Source organism: Chrysochloris asiatica, unplaced genomic scaffold, assembly GCF_000296735.1.
Source record: "Chrysochloris asiatica unplaced genomic scaffold, ChrAsi1.0 scaffold00120, whole genome shotgun sequence".
In the NCBI taxonomy this organism is placed as follows: domain Eukaryota; kingdom Metazoa; phylum Chordata; class Mammalia; order Afrosoricida; family Chrysochloridae; genus Chrysochloris; species Chrysochloris asiatica.
The window spans coordinates 6,526,275-6,543,335 of NW_006408638.1; the positions used below are offsets into that span (position 1 = coordinate 6,526,275).

The 17,061-nt window shown below is 38.2% G+C and overlaps 1 protein-coding gene and 1 pseudogene across 2 annotated transcripts in view; one reads left to right on the plus strand and one right to left on the minus strand.

The window, feature by feature from the left end:
* The window catches only part of SENP7 (SUMO1/sentrin specific peptidase 7), a 199,479-nt gene that overhangs the window by 92,219 nt on the left and 90,199 nt on the right, over positions 1–17,061 (minus strand). For both annotated transcript variants that reach the window (XM_006868618.1, XM_006868617.1), the window contains 4 exons: positions 9,303–9,421; positions 5,845–6,029; positions 4,836–5,175; positions 1,378–1,535 (listed from right to left, as the gene is read on the minus strand). In XM_006868618.1, coding sequence (XP_006868680.1) covers positions 1,378–1,535; positions 4,836–5,175; positions 5,845–6,029; positions 9,303–9,421 — 802 coding nt within the window. The remainder of the gene's footprint in view (positions 1–1,377; positions 1,536–4,835; positions 5,176–5,844; positions 6,030–9,302; positions 9,422–17,061) is intronic.
* LOC102831508 lies at positions 14,610–15,474 on the plus strand (annotated as a pseudogene).

Genomic DNA, 17,061 nt, shown 5'->3' on the forward strand with positions numbered 1-17,061 from the left:
TTGGGTCACCTCTCTTTGGAATGGGCACAAACATTGATCTCTTCCAATCAGTCGGCCAGACAGACTACAATCAATCAAACAACTGATTTGTTTTAATTTAAGGGATGATGAAAGATTGGGATTAAAAGAATTTGTTATATCACACATTTTGTAAAGACTTTCTCCTAAAAATGGTCAGTTTTTATTACCCTAACTTCATTTAAAACTGGGAACAAGGGAGGGCAGGAAAATAATGCAGAATTCTGCTTTATAGATCTTGGTAGATCTCCACAGTACTTGCTTCTTGGTTATTTGTTTCTCTAAGAAATGCTACTTCTTATAATTTGATCATTTTATATGACATTATTAAGGTGCCTTGATAGTACTGTGGGTTAGGATTTGGGCTGCTCACCACAAGACTGCTGTTGTTGTTACGTGCCATGGAGTTGGTTCCAACTCATAGCGACCCTGTACAGGGATTCCAAGGCTATAAATCTTTACAGGAGCAGAAAGCCTGATCTTTCTCCTGCGGAACACCTGGTAGTTTAGAACTGATGACCCTAAGATTAGCAGCCTGATTCGTAACCACTACGCTACCAGAGCTCCTTAAGCTATGCAGTTCAAAATCACCAGTCTCTCCACAAGAGGAAAATGAAGTTGACTGCTCCCATAAAGATTTACAGTCTTGGAAACCCTATACAGAATCACTCTAAGTTGGAAATCACTTGATAGCAGTAGATGGGTATACTGCAGTATCAGCTTCTGAAGGCGTCCTAGTGACACAGTAGTAAACCACTCAGCTGCCAAAGGAAAGCTCAGCAGTTAGAACCCACCTCAGGAAAAAGATGTGGCAGTCTACTTCCTTAAAGATTTACACCATTGGAAACCCTATGAGGCAGTTCTACTCTAGCTACAGAGTTACTATGAGTTGGAGTCAACTCAATAGCGTGAATATGGTTATCAGTGTTTGTGCTGCCAAGGCAACTATTATTTATACAGAAGCTTGCACTCACTATAAATAATTTTAAACTGTCTTCATTAGAAACGTAATAATATGTGATGAAAAAAAATACTTTTAAGTAGCCAAGGCATTGCAAGACTCATATATATAAATATTGGAAAATTGTATCTGATTCCAGAAAATGTTTTAACCAAATAGCTGAATGTTCAATTAAAAAAGAGAGAGAAAATATCCAACTCCTAAATCATTTAGACTGAAACTACATAAACAGCCAGAAAAAAATGGAATATTTTTATTTCAAAAATGAAGATAAATACTTATTTAATTCAAACTACATAAACTCTCAAACTGAGAACACGTATTTTATTATAGTATTCTGCTTGATAAAACAAGTATGTACTTCATTGTTAAACTGTGAGACTACAGAAATAAATTACCTGTACAGATTCACATGTAATCAAAGGCAGTTCTGATAATGCTGATTCAGAAGTACTCTCATTTTCATTTATGATCTCATGGTCTTGCGTAAGTTGCAATTTAAGAATTTCTGGACTTTTCTGTTCAACAGGTCCTTCTTCATCACTGGAAACAACAACTAAAAGGGAGAAATGTATTTTAAATGTGCTGCAATAATCCAACATCAAAAAGAGAACATCCTTGCATGCTCAACCTTGGAGAAAGAATAGGGCTCTGGGATACAGGGATCGAGGCATAATCTGAAGAGGGTACATAATACTACAATGCTTGACTGTCTTATGTATATTGGTTTCCCTTACCTACTATTGTAAAATAGACACTTGAGGGGGATAGAAAGGAATGTCGGGAAACTTGATTACAGAAAACATGTAAGCCCGTCTTCAGCCTATAATTGACTGGAATACCTAAAAGGGGTTCTAGAACTTGCCCAGTGAAATAGGCCTCTTGCAGAGCTTTTGCAGAGTATAGGACCTTAGGTGGAATCCTAAATCACATCCAGAACCTTCCTAGGTGGGACATTCCCACTAGCAAGGACAAGCAGAGCAATAGAAGATCCATCTTCAAAGAAAGATCATCAGGAAAAACTGAAAACAAAAATGTTAGTGTGACTGGCTACTACAGGAATAAGCAAGCTGTTCACCGGGAAGCCATCAAGGCAAACAATCAAGTCCCTTCAGTACAAACCCCACTCTAAGACTGAAACTCAAAGAGAACACATGAGCAGTCATGTAAGCTTGCTGGTGGCCACACTGGTCTACCAGTGAGTGAAAGAGGGGAAAGGCAACAATGAAGAAATGGGCTGAGTTCAACCACGTTCCACAGACTCCCAATGACCTGGAGATGAGAGAGAGAAAAGGAAGGGCTTATTGGTTCAAAGTGTGGTGAGACCTGGGGACACCTGAGCCCATGGACAAGAACATAGCCACAGAGGGCTAGAGGTAAGAATGAAGCATCCAACAGATATGCAGTGAGGGAGATGCACAAGAACACCCAAACTTGTAGATAGTACCAGTTTGACTTAGCCTCGATGGCTTGATAATCAGAACTCGACCAGAGGAAGATTTAAAAAAAAAAAAATTTTTTTTTATAAAGTAAACAAGGGTAAATTGCTACAATTTGATGAACCTGACCTATACTCATGGAGGTAGTAACTCTAAATACCAACAGAGAGGGAAGGAGTTTTCACATCAAGCATCAATGCTATTTCCTCTGTACATAGGGTAGGTAGGGGCAGGCAACTTAGGCACTGGCTAGTTAAAATGAGGAGGCAATAAAGGCATGAAGTGACTGGCTTACAAGGTTTCAAGAGGCACTTTAGTTTAAGAGTGTGTGGGGGAAGAAAGAGTCCCCACTGAATAGTTTCATCTTGTCTAGAAGGGTCTGGTTAAAAGAGATGAGGATACGAGTCTTATGATTTAACAGTGAATAACTGTTATCATGACGAATTGCAACTGTGACAATTGTAAAGGTAGAAGTTTTGTAACAGAAACAGGGGAGTAGTCGCGGGAGAAAGATGAGGCTTTCTACTCCAGTAAAGATTTACACCCTCGGAAACCCTGTACAGGGTCGCTCGCTATGGGTCGGAACTGACTCAATGGCACTTAACAACAACAACAAGTTAATCTTACAGTCCCAGAAACAAAGGACCCCAGGAACATCAAAGGAGAAGAGCACAAGTGGAATGCAGGACCTTATCCAGAGAAGCAGCAACACCAGAGATGTAGGCAGAGATGGGGACATAGAAAGGGGAGTGGCTGCAGACTCTAGATTCATGGGAAGAGAGGGACTAAGAGTTGGTGGCCAGGAGGCAGACTTGCAGCATGTGCCCTTTGGTGGTACAAATTATTATATATGCCTGACTGTTAAAAAAAAACAAAAAAAAAACAGAGCTAAATTGAATAGAAATACTGTTAGCCAATGGTACATGGAGGGGATTATAATCATTGTAATGAAACAAGTTGTATGATTTGTTGAATCTGCCCTGCAAATTTTCACTCAATCCACAATAAAAACTTAAAAAAAAAAAAGAGAGAGAGTATCCTAGTAGTTAGTGTACTTTGTATCTTTTATAATCCCATTAAAATTTAATCATAAAGGAGTAAAAATTTTTAGAAATTGGTTATTATCTGGTTTATACCAGTTATATACCATTTTCTAGTTATATACTATTTTCTCCATAGCTATTTATTAGTTTCCCAATTAGTGCTATTATTTAACAGTTAACTATATCCCTAGCTCCTTTAGAATGAAGGCTTTTCAAAATGGGTAAAGCCAAAAGACTTTAAGAACAAGTTTCAAATGTAGTATCATTCTAAACTGCCCTTTAAATCCTTGCTTTACATTACTTGCTTCCAGGGAAGGAAACAGATGGCTAGGGGAGGTATGAGATAACTCAATGAATAGCTTTAAGAATCTTTCATCTTCTCTGTACCATGTGACTGTATTGACTACTGAAAAATTAATTAGGTCAAGGCAGAATCCCCACTGAATAGTTTTCATCTTGTCTAGACAGGTCTGGTAAAAGAAGATAGAGATAAGATTCTTATGATTCAATAGTGAGTAATTGTTATTATGACTAACTGCAATTGTCACAACTGTAAATGTACAAGTTTTGTAACATAAAGGGGGTAGTAGTTAATGTTACATTCCAGAAACAGAGGACCCTAGGACCATCATGGGAGAAGAGCATGTTGGATCCTATGCAGAGAAGCAGCGACACCAGAGATGGAGGCAGTGATGAAGTCATGGAGAGCAGCTGAAGACCATAGAGAAAGACTGTGTGCCAAGAGGCAAGCTTGTAGAATGTGCCCTTTGATTGTTTAAATTATTATACATTCCTCAGTATTTTTGTGTACATCCCCCCTCCCCCCAGCAAAAACAAAACAAAACAAAAAACCAGAGAGAATAGGGGAATAGAAGCAAATACTGTTGAATGATGATGCACAGAGGGGATTGTAATCATTGCAATGAAATGATAAGTGTTTAAAAAAACCAATGTTCTACCATGTAAACTATCACTCAATTCACAATAAAAACTTAAAAAAAAAAAATTAGGTCCAGAAATTAAATCACACTTAAAACTCTCTGTATTCCAGATTCATCAACCAAAATGACAATAATGGTTCACTTCTAAAAGCAATTATAAAATACTTTTAAATCACTAATGATACTGATTACGGTGCACAAATCTAAAAAGAAAAACTTACCTTCTCTTCCAAGTACTCTATTTGTTTATCTAAATCAACTCTACAAGTCCATGAAAGAAGCCTCAAAATGTTGACTTTTTTTTTTCTAAAATTAATACATTTCACAGTGATGTCATAAGCAGCTTATTGCCTTAGCAAAATCTGTTCATGTGGAGGGAGAAAAGTCTAAGAAAAATAGAGAATATGGTCTTTATAATCTTTCTGTTACTTACTTGGTTCAGCTGAGATCAACAGTTGGTTTCCTTCACTGTTTCCACTAAGAAGTGGCTTTTCAACCGTATTAATTTCTTTCTCATCTTTTTCAAGCAAGGAAGAATTTACCACAGTGTCACTGGAAACAAAGTTCTCAAATGTTCCAGTGACTGCACAGTGAGAGGGGCTCTTTGGCGCAGCACTCGCAGCCAATTCCTGACTACTAAGTAAAGACGGTTTAGTGAAATCACTTTCTATAGGTTCAGGTGTAATTTCTTCAAGAAATTTTGGATCCTGATGATAGTTTTCGTTTAACTTTTCAAACTCAGTAGATACTGTTGAGTCATTTTCTTGTTTCTTCTGAGCCTAAATAATCATAAAGAAGAAAAAAAGAGCATTTCTCAAATGTCACTTCCTTAAAGCAATTTTTTAAGATTTAAACTTGTAAAACTAACATAAAAATTTAAATGTTACATCATTTCTAAAATTGTATAAACAGAAAACTATACAACTATACTACATTATGCTTACCAATATCTTCTCAGAATGAAACTGTGGAGTTTGGTCTGCTGACTCTTAAGCCTAAGCATTTTTTTAAGAAAGTGAGGAAAGGGAAATACCCATCTTTAACAATGGTTCAAAGAAACTACCAAAATCTAAGTCAACTTTAGAGAGGATTCTTTTTACATTTTTCAAAAGTAACAAAGCCATGTGAACTTAGTAACAGAAGCAAAAACTTTAAAACATAAGAGGATAACAATATTTACTTCAACATAATTTGTAATTATGACTGAAAGGACCTATGAGGTCCTTGTGAATTAAAGAATTGCTTCTTATTAATTTTATTTTTAATTATATAATAAACAAATACAAACAAAAAACTTTAAAGAATTTGGCAAAGTAAATTGCTCCTGATAAAAAAGTGCATGATAATAAAAACATGAAGCTAGAAGACTATTTGACCATAGTCAGCTCGTTTTTTTTCATAGCACAAATTATCTCCTATGACATGCAATTATCTCTACTTACTATATGTTCTGTTGACTTATCCAGTGAACAAGTAGAAATATGAGAATCAGATAAATTACTTATAGGCCTTTTCTTTGTCTTCCTGGAAATTAAACTGGGTTCCGTTTTTGAATCAGAATCCGTATCATCCTTGTTTCTGTTCCTCTCTTCAAGATGATCACAACCTCTACTTCCACTACTAAAATCTTAAAAAACAAAAGACACATAAATATGGCCAAAAAGTAGCCAAGAATCTCTTTTAGAGGAGTTTGAAGAAACATCATCAAAATTGCTATACTACTTCCAAAGCTCATTAAAATAGAATTCCACTGTTAAATTCTCACACTGAAACAGAATGAATGTAGATGAACACCCTATTTTAAACTGCAAACAACAGTAAACATTCATTAGGTAATAAATTTAAAGTGAATGTATTAGAGAATACATTTGGTTACTAGAGAGTAACCAAAGCAAAGCAAGTATTTATTCCTTTTGCTATAACTGCATTTGACTGCAATTCTTCTTTTTAAATCTTAATAACATTTGGAAAATGTATGTCTTAAAAAATGTTTTGATAATTCATTGGGATTTTAGAAATTATTTCTGCCTTTTAAAAATAAAAATTATAAATAATTTATGTTAATCTCAGTGGATAAGAGTCCCTGGGTGGTACAACAGTTAAACATTTCACTAATTCTAAGACTGAATATTCAAATTCACCCAGAGGCACCTTGTAAGAAAGTACTGGCAATCTATTTACAAAAGATCACAGCCACTGAAAACCCTATAAAGTACAGTTCTACTCTGAAACACATGGGTTCTTCATGAGTTGGGATCAACTCCATGGCTACTAGGATGTATATATGTGATCATTCACAAGACTATTAAATTGCTTTATAGTTTGTTTCTTCATTTTAATAATTGAGGCTCCGTCCTTTTGCACCTCTAATAAGCCACCCTATAGAGACAGAAGTGATCCAACTAAGTATCATTTTAAAAATCATTTCAGTTATTATTAAGAATACATAATAAATCAGTTAACCAATATAGGTCTTAAACAAAAACACCTTTCAAATGGGTCCACCTCAGTAACTTGTTATTTTCAACTATTCTGCTTTCTGAATCCATACCATATGGGCGCCAATTTAAAGTTAATACACAGCAAGTCACAAAGCAGCCTTTTTAAAATCATTATTACTAATATAACAATGGCTGGACTGACTTCTCTAATTGACCAAAAATTCTTTGGTTCCAAATGTCTTCCCTTCAAAATATTCTGTGCTTACTCTAGCTTGAATGACTCCTAACAACTAATAAAGATAAAGTATCTTTGTCAGTGCTCAAAAGGTGATGAAACAGACTGAGAGCAAGAGCTGCAAGGTAGTCAAAAACCTTCTAATTTTCAAAGAAAACTCTTTAGTCCCTTCCCCAAGAAAGTAAACTTCCCACAAATCATTAACATCATTATTTGAAAAACACATTAAATTTTATTCATAAAACTGTAAACTATAAAGAAAGTAAAATATAATTTCTAAATATTTACTTATCCGCACATCAGCAAACCCTAATTCATGGATAACAGGAAACCTTATATAGAACCAGACAGTGTAAACGTTAGGATTCTACCTACATAAATATATAAAATTTAACTTGCAAACATTACTAGCACATAAAATTAAAGAGGTAAGGAAATCCTATAATCAAAAGAATATTAAATACTTCCAATGTATTATTTTAGTAAAAGCAAATTCCACCAGGCAAACTTAATGTACTACAAAAGAATGGTATATTTGGGGTTTAATTCAGAATTTTCATTTATTTATGAGTTTATGATCAACAACTGCTCTTTGACACTATTATCTAAAGAAAAGGAAACATTATGAGTTTTAATGAAGTTTCAAGAGTGAATTTTCTTAAAAGACTTTATCTTTTGAAGACCTTCAGAAAAAAATAAAAGACTAACAGTGTTTCTTTGTCATGTCTTTTTCACTGCTGTGTCAATTAGGTAACACTTGAGGGCACAGATTAAAGCTTTTTATTTAACTATAGCATTAATGTGCCAGACTGAAAAGCCGGTCTGAACTGCAAGGTTGGCGGTTTAAGCTCACCAACTGCTCCTCAGAAACCCTATACAGGATTGCTATGAGTTGGAACTGACTTGATGGCACTTAACAACAACAACAACTCTGCCCAGGAAAGAAGTGGAATGTGAGGGCCATCAAATGTCCTGGTTAATATCTATGCTGAGTACACTTGTACAATTAAATATTTATTTGGTAATTAAAGATAATCATTCCTGAGAAAAGCACTGTTCCTAAGAAAATAAATGTCTTTCTTTTCATGCAGGTAGTACTTACAGAGCAATTAAAAATCTGCCTCTAAGAATCACAATGTTTTCTCTAAAGATTTCAATCATAAGAGTTCGAGCTGGTTTCTTATATACACTAAAGTTATTTCTAGTTTTCTTTAAACTTTTCAGTCTATGAAAAAAGTTACTAAAAAAATCCGTAAACAGTTGTGTCCCAATAAAAGTGCAAAGAATTCTGCATACACGATTAAAGTACCTTCTTTTCTTTGGAGTATTTATAATACTTATAATATCATTCAAAAAACAAAGTATCTTTACTTGTTTAAAGACATCATAACCCAAGAGAAACCTGAACATGTAAATTTCACAAATGAATAATGCAGTAAATAGTTTTGATTCAAATTCTGGTAAAATATTTTTTTGAAAATCCTGACAAACAGGAGGGAAAAAATGAATTATTCAATAACCCTACAGGCAAAGAGGAGCTCTGGTAGTGTATTGGTTACGAATCAGACTGCTAATCTCACGGTCAGCAGTTCGAAACTACCAGCCGTTCCGCGGAAGAAAGATGAGGCTTTCTGCTCCGGTAAAGATTTACAGCCTCTGAAACCCTATATGGGGTCATTATGAGTCAGAACCAACTCCACAGCACATAACAACAACAACAACAATACGCAAAGAGGCCTACAAAGAATTTTCACACATCTGGGATGTTTTTACCTTTAAATTTATAAAGAGTGGTTTGTTTTGACATTGTCCTAAAGTTAAGAGAAATTCTAATGGTAAAGACAGTATTAAAGACTGTATTTCACGGTAGGAAGACTGTCAGTGGGAAGCTAATAATAATCATCCAGTGAGCCGTAAAATCAATGTGTTAAGACAAACAGCACTCAAGTAGCTAAACTGATATTATAGATATACTCTCCCAACTGATAAAAAATAAGAGACAATATTCTAATTTAATTTTCATAACTGGTAAATAAATCAGGAAATGGGTACTACACAGTATGCAATTTACCAATCTTTTTGTATTACTAAATAATCTCCCTTTACTTTTTGACATCTTTTAAATAAATACAAGATGAAATAAAGTTAAATCTTTTTCATTTTAAATTACTGTAAATACATTACGCAAAAATTCAAATTCTAACAGTTTTTACAGTTCACAAACCTTTAGGCTGAGTATTAGACATTACAAGAGAAATGCCATCATCTCCTCTTTTCTGTTCTTTAGTATGTGCAGCCTGCTTTGCAGATTTGTTATTTACTGTCTTACTTGATTGTGAGCCCCTGAAAAACAGAATTATAGTATAGTCAATTCTTCTAAAGCCCAAATGAATTTAAAGGCTACTAAGTGGAACTGACTCCACGGAACACCACCACCAAGTGGCATACTGAACAAGAGAAAGATAAAATCCCCACATGGTACAGTCTATGATATGATCCTGCATCACAGACCAGTGGAAAGAATACTATACTGAGATTTAAGAAATAAGTCATCTTTTAAATACTACTACATTCCCTATGTGGCTTTGTGGGAAAAGAAGACAACCTGTTATTCAGACGGTAGGACTACATACATGTAAAATGAGTAAAAGAATAATAATATTAGTATTAAATAAGTTAAAGAAGTTTAAGAGGTAAAATTCCATGAAAAAAAGAACCATTAAAACCAAACAAATACCTATATGTAAAGCAATTATAAGTCAAAACTAATTTTGAATATAAGGGGGTTTCTAAAAGTTCATGGAAAATTCCATTATCCATTCATTCCATTTTTCCCTGAACACTTTGAAGTCTCTAGTATACTTTAATCATGGTTCATACATGGAAAGTTAAGTAAAAAATGAAGTTTGAAATATGGTAAAGGAGGAAAAAAGGCCTAAAGAAGAAATTCATTTTACAAGGCTTAATAAACCAAAAATCTGCTGACGTAATCATCAGTAACATACCAACATGAAGAGGTAAGCTAGAACAAAGGAGGTGGTCTCACACTTCCCGACCTCAAAGCATACTATACAGCTAAAAGCAATCAACAATAGTGGTACAAAACTAAGAACCCAGAAATAAATCCGTCCATCTATGGACAGCTGATTTTCAACTTTTTCTTCAATGGGGAAGGAACAATCTTCTTAACAAATGGTGCTGGCAAAACTGGATAACCACATGCAAAAAAATGAAACAAGAACCCACACCTGATATCATACACAAAAACTAATTCAAAACGGATCAATGATGTAAATGTTAAAATCAAAACTTTATAAAGTTCTTAGAAGAAAACAAGGACAAAACTATGGAACCTAGATTTTTTTTTTATTGATAGACACAAATTCAAGAGCAGACAAAAACAAAATAGATAACTGGGACCTCATAAAAGTTAAATACTTATGCTCATCAAAATATTTTATCAAAACAGAATCTACAAACTGGAAAAAAAACTTCAAGAAAGACATATATGACAAGGATCTAATCTCCAAAATATATAGTACACATCAATAACTGAAGAACAATCAGACTACCCAATTTTAAAATGGGTGGTGCTGTAGGATCAGTATTGGACTTTGAACCTCAAAGTCAACTGTTCAAACTCACCAGCTGCTCCTCAGAAACCCTATAAAGGGCCATTATGAGTCAGAATAGGAGTCCTGGTGTGGAGCTATGGGTTAATGCGCCAGACTGCAAAGCCATTTGAACTGCAAGGTCAGTGGTTCAAGCTCACCAGCTGCTCCTCGGAAACCCTATACACAGTCGCTATGGGTTGGAACTGACTCGATGGCACTTCACGACAACAACGAGTCAGAATAGACTCAACGGCAGTTAACAACAACAATCGTTCCATATTAACCACAGGTAGAGGTTAGATTTAACACATTCACAAAATGGAGGATCATCACAAAACACTGGGAATCACAGCCTAGCTAAACTGACATATATTTTGGGAAGGCACAATTCAATCCATGACACACATGAAAAAGATGTTCATGATCTTTAGCCATTGTTGTTGCTGTTAGGTGCTGTGGAGTGGGAGTCGATTCCGACTCATAGTGAACTTATACACAAAAGAATGAAACACTGCCTGGTTCTAAGCAATGCTCACATTTGTTGTTACATTTGAGCCCATTACTGATGCCACTGTGCAAATCCATCTCACTAGGCATCCTCCTCTTTTTTCCCAACCCTCCACTTTACAAAGTATAAAGTCCTCTACAGCTTCACTTAGTGTAAAAATTACATTATCTTTTCGTTCTATTTGTTCAAAAACTTTTTAATGCCCTCTTGTATGCATGTAGCTATGGATATATATGTTGGTACATGGAGGACATTCCAATCATGTAGTGAAGCAAAGTGATGGCTTGTTGAACGTAAAAATTATCTGTGTATGTGTGTGTGCATGCATGTACATTCATCTATATGTCACAGATGAATATATAAGTTATAGATACTTCTTAGACATAGCCAAAAATCTCATGGGATTGGTTTTCTGAGGTTGAAGCTTTAGTACATAATTTCATTGGACAAATCCATCAATTAGTACCACGTAGATCACCAAGTTTATGTTTTATAATCTGGTTTCGTATGTAACAGAGGGGTATTAAAAGCGAATGAGGATGTTTCCATTTCATACTCTGCCATTTACTCTCAGGAAATAGACAAGAAAAGTTAAAAAGCCAACCATTCTGGAAAACAGTATGGCGCTTCCTCCGAAAGTAGGAAATAGAAATACCTTATGATCCAGCAACTCATCTACTTGGTATTTATCCACATGAAATATGAGCCATAACACCAGTAGATATGTGCACACCAATATTCATAGCAGCACTATTTACAATAGCAAAAAGATGGAGACAGCCTAAGTGCCCATCAATTGAAGAGTGGATAAACAAACTTTGGTACAAACACACAACGGAATATGATGCTACCCTGAAGAATAACAAGGAAGCTGCAAGCCACCGCATAACATGGATGAACCTTGAGGACATTATGCTGAGTGAAATTAGTCACAAAAGGAGAAATAGTGCATAGGACCACTATTGTAAAAGGTTAAGAAAAAGTACCCACACTAAAAGGGGGAAAAAAATTATTTCTTGGTTACCGGGGAATAGCGGGTAGGGTGAGGGGAGAGAGAGGAAGGTGGAGCACAGGGTAGGAAACAGACACAGGATGGTTTGAGTGCTGAGGGGGGAGGGGGACAATACACAAGAAGGGGGAGGGAAATGGAAGAACAAGGCGGATGGAAGAACATTTAGGCAGGTTTGCATGTGCAAAGTGGGACAGAGCTAAACAGTGATGTATGCTCAACCTTGGAGCACTAGGACTCTGTGATACAGGGATTAAGGCATAGTCTGAAGAGGGGAAATAATGTTAAGATGCTTGGCTGTCTTTAGAATCTTAGTTTCCCTTGCCTACTATTGTAAAATAGACACTTGAGAGGGAGAGAAAGGAACAGCCAGAAACATCACCATAGAAAGCTTGTAAGACTGTCTTCAGCCTGTAACTGATATCAGTACCTAAAATGGGACTAAAAGTTGCCCAGTGTAGGAGGCTTCCTGCGGAGCCTTTGCATTGCATAAGATCATAGGTGGAATCCTGATCCCATCCAGAATCTTTTGAGGTGGAAAGTTTCCACTTGAAAGGCAAGCAAACCAGCCTGGAGTGGCTAGAATAACAGAAGATACTTCTTGAAAGAAAGACCACCAGGAAAATTCAAAAACAGTAACAGCAGTCCGATTAATAATTACAAGAACAAGCAAGTTGTTCAGCAGGGAGCCATCAAGGCAAGGGGTCAGTCCCCTCAGGGCAAACCCCCTTCCAAGACTGAGACTCAAGGGGAATACACAAACAGGCATGTGGTCTTACTGGTGGCCACGTTGGTCTACCAATAAGGGAAAGTAGGAGGCAAACAGCAACGAAGTTGTGACCTAAGTCTGATCACGTTCAATAGACTCCTGTCAACCTGGATTGAGACCTGGCTGGCCAGCAGTATGGTGAGACCTGGGGACTCCTGGGCCCAGGAACAGGGACATGGCCACAAAGGACAAGAGCAGAGTGTGAAGCGTCCAGCTGATATGAAGTGAGGGGAGATGCACAAGAGCACCTATACTTGCAGATAGTACCCATTTGACCTAGCTTCAATGGCTGGATGATCAGAGCTCGTCTAACGGAAGAAAGAAGAAAAAGAGAATAACCCACTACAATTTGATGAACTTGACCTATACTAATGGATGTAGTAGCTCAAAAGAGGAAACGAATCTTCACAGTGGGGATCATTCCCACCCCCTTGGTACACAGGGTTGACAGGGGTGAGCAACTTAGACACTGGCTACCCAAAATGGAGAGGGAACAAAGGCACAAAGTGACTGGCTTACAAGCTTTCAAGACAGAGCCTAGTTCTAGAGGGTGTGGGGGAAGGTAGAATTTCCACTGAGTGATTTCCAACCTGTCTGGGCAGGGCTGGTGAAAGGAGATGGAGAGAAGACTCTTCTGGTTCTATAGTGAATAATTACTATCAGGACTGACTGTGAGTGCTCAAATGTAAAGGTAGACGTTTTATAACAAAAGGAGGAGAGTGGCTGATCTTGCAGTCCAGGAGCAGAGGACCCTGGACTATCAAGGGAGAAGAGCAGAGTGTGGGACCCTATCCAGAGACGCAGTGACGCCAGAGATGGAGGCAGAGATGATGATGTGGAGAGATAGAGCATCTGGGACTCTGGACTCTGGGAGGGAGAGGGGCTGTGTGCTGACAGCTGGGGGGCAGACTTGTAGGGTGAACCCTTTAGTCATTTGAATGGTTACGTATTCCTAAGTACTTTGCTGTACTTAAAAAAAAAAAAAAAAAAATGGAATGGAAGCAAATGCTATTGAATGATAATGCATGGAAGAAATTATAATCATTGCAATGAAACAAAATACGACAGGATTTTCTCCCATATAAACTACCACTCAATTCAACAATAAAAACTTTTAAAAAAAGTTCAAAAGTTGACTATGAGTTGGAAAATTGATGCTTACAGTTTTCTGGGATTCTCTAGCACCAAAACTGAAACACTATCAGGGAAAAACATTCAATAATCAACAGTTCTTATTACAGCTAAATGCTCACTGAAGAGCTGAAGCCTAAACTTCTCACTAAACAAAGAGGACTGCAACCCAAGGGCATTGTGATCTTGCATAACAATGCATGTCCTCACACCTCTGCCCACACTATTGACACTCTTCAAAAACTTCATTTTGAGCTGCTAAAGCATCCTCCCTATAGTCCTGATCTTGTTCCACTGGACTTTCACCAGTTTGGTCACTTGATAGTAGCAGCCCTTCCAGGATGAAGATTCACTTCTGATGAAGACGTGAAGAAAGTGATGCATTTGTGGCTCCTTTATTTTTTTAATAAAGGAATACAAAAGCTTGTTGACAGATGGACAGAGTGTATTGAAAAGCAAGACGAGCCCGCCCCTCGCTGCCATGTACCATCAGAGTCTCCATGTCCAGCTATCCGTACGGGTAGGGCTGCCCAGGAGCTGCAGGACAAGTACCCGGAGGTCCTCCAATTAGCTACTACCCTAGGCATCCCCTTGTTGGAGGGCAGTATGAAGTGGGATACCCCCTGGAGGCGGTTTTGGGGGTCCTGGCCCTGGGGGTCCTTATGGGACCACCAGCTGGTGGAGGGCCCTATGGACACCCCAACCCGGGAAGATTCCCCTCTGTAACACCAGGAGGGCCATATGGTGGTGCAGCCCTGGGGAGCCCCTATGGTCAGCCTCCTCCAAACTCCCAGTGTCCAGCAGCCCAGGCCTTACGGGCAGAGACCTCCTCCAGGTGGCGCCCCTCCCAGCATGGATCCTGAGGCCTACTCCTGGTTCCAGTCAGTGAACTCTAATCACAGTGGTTACATCTCCATCAAGGCGCTGAAGCAGGCTCTGGTCAACTCCAACTAGTCCTCGTTCAATGATAAGACCTACCTAATGATGATAAATATGTTTGACAAGACCAAGTCAGGCCGCATTGATGTCTACAGTTTCTCAGCCCAGTGGAAATTCATCCAGCAGTGGAAGAACTTCTTTCAGCAGTATGACTGGGACCGCTCCAGCTCCATCAGCTACACGGAGCTGCAGCAAGCTCTGTCCCAAATGGGCTACAACCTGAGTTCCCAGTTCACCCAGCTCTTGATCTCCCGCTACTGCCCTCACTCTGCCAATCCCTCCATGCAGCTGGACCGATTCATCCAGGTGTGCACACAGCTGCAGGTGCTGACTGAAGCCTTCAGGAAGAAGGACACAACCATACAGGGCAACATTCGGCTCAGCTTCGAGAACTTCATCACCATGACAGCCTCTCAGATGCTCTGACCACACTAGCTCTCCTTCTCTGCCCTAACACTCTTAGAACCTGGGTTCCCTCACCTATGCCGTCCTGTCAGATAAGTCCAGTTTCTCCACAGTGGACTCTGACCAAACATGAGTGAGATTTGCCCACTGGACCACTGTGTTAGATCTCCTCACCACCACCGATGCCCACAAGTCCTGGGTATGAATTTCTAGCTGCCAGAGGCTGTCCCTGCTCGGGGCACTTGGACAGTCTGCTTCCTTGGTATTTTTGGCCAGGCTATCGCTTTCCCGGCAGGGATTCTCACTTACCTGCCATGCTTGGCTTCAGACCCCAGGGAATAGCAGCCACCTCCCACAGCCAATATTTTTTTGGGTTTTGTGTGTTTTTTTTAATTTGCCAATTTTTTTTTTCATTTGGGGCCAAAAGTCCAGTGAAACTGTACACTTCAATAAAAGAATGACACTCAAAAAAAAAAAAAAAAAGGCAAGGCGATTATGTCAAAAACTGATGCATTGTCTTCTCTAAAAGTTGATTAAAATAAATTCTACAGAGTGCGTATAATTTTTTACCCAGCTTCATATATTATTCAAGTAATATACAGTCAGATATTACTTGGAGGAGTCCTGGTGTAGCACTGGAGGACAAGCACTGAACCACAGGGCCACTTTGAAGTGCAAGGTTAGCAGTTCAAACTCACTAGCCACTCCTTGGAAACCCTATACAGGGTCACTGAGTCAGAACTAGCTCAATGACACTTAACAAAAACAGTAATATACATTTAAAGATTCTTCTTGTTGCTAAGTGCCATCAAACTGGTTTTGACTTATAGCGGCCCAGTATAGGGTTTGCAAGAAGTGGCAGGTGACTCTGAACAGCTGACCTTTCAGTCCAGTGCTTTATCCCACAATACCACAACAGGATTTGCCAGGTACTATATTAAAATATGGAAGAGATCCATATTTGTGCCCATTCCAAAGAGAGGTGACCCAACAGAATGTGGAACTCATCAGACAATCTCTTTGATATCTCAAGCAAGTCAAGTTTTTCTAAAGGTAGTACAGAAATGGCTATAATCATACATTGACAGAGAACTTCCAGAGGTTCAAGCTGGATTCAGAAAAGGCCCTAGAACAAGAGATATCATTGCTGATGTCTGATGGATCTTGGCTGAAAGCAGAGAATATCAGAAACATGTTTACCTGTGCTTTATTGACTCCACTAAGGCTTTCGATTGTGTGGATCATGACAAGCTATGGACACAACACTGCGAAGTATAAGTATTCAAGAACACTTAATTGTACTCATGAGGAATCTGTACCTCGACCAAGAAGCAGCTGTTCAAACAGAGCATGGGAAGACTGAATGTTTTAAAATTAAGAAAAGTGTGCAACAAGGTTGTATTCTTTCATCATACTTATTCAACCTGTAAGGAGCTCTGGCAGTGTAGTGGTTACGAATCGGACTGTGAACTGCAAGATCAGCAGTTCGAAACTACCAGCGGTTCCACCGAAGAAAGATGAGGCGTTCTGCTCCCGTAAAGATTTACAGCCTCGGAAACCCTGTGCAGGGTCGCTATGAGTCGGAACCAACTCCACGGCACGTAACAA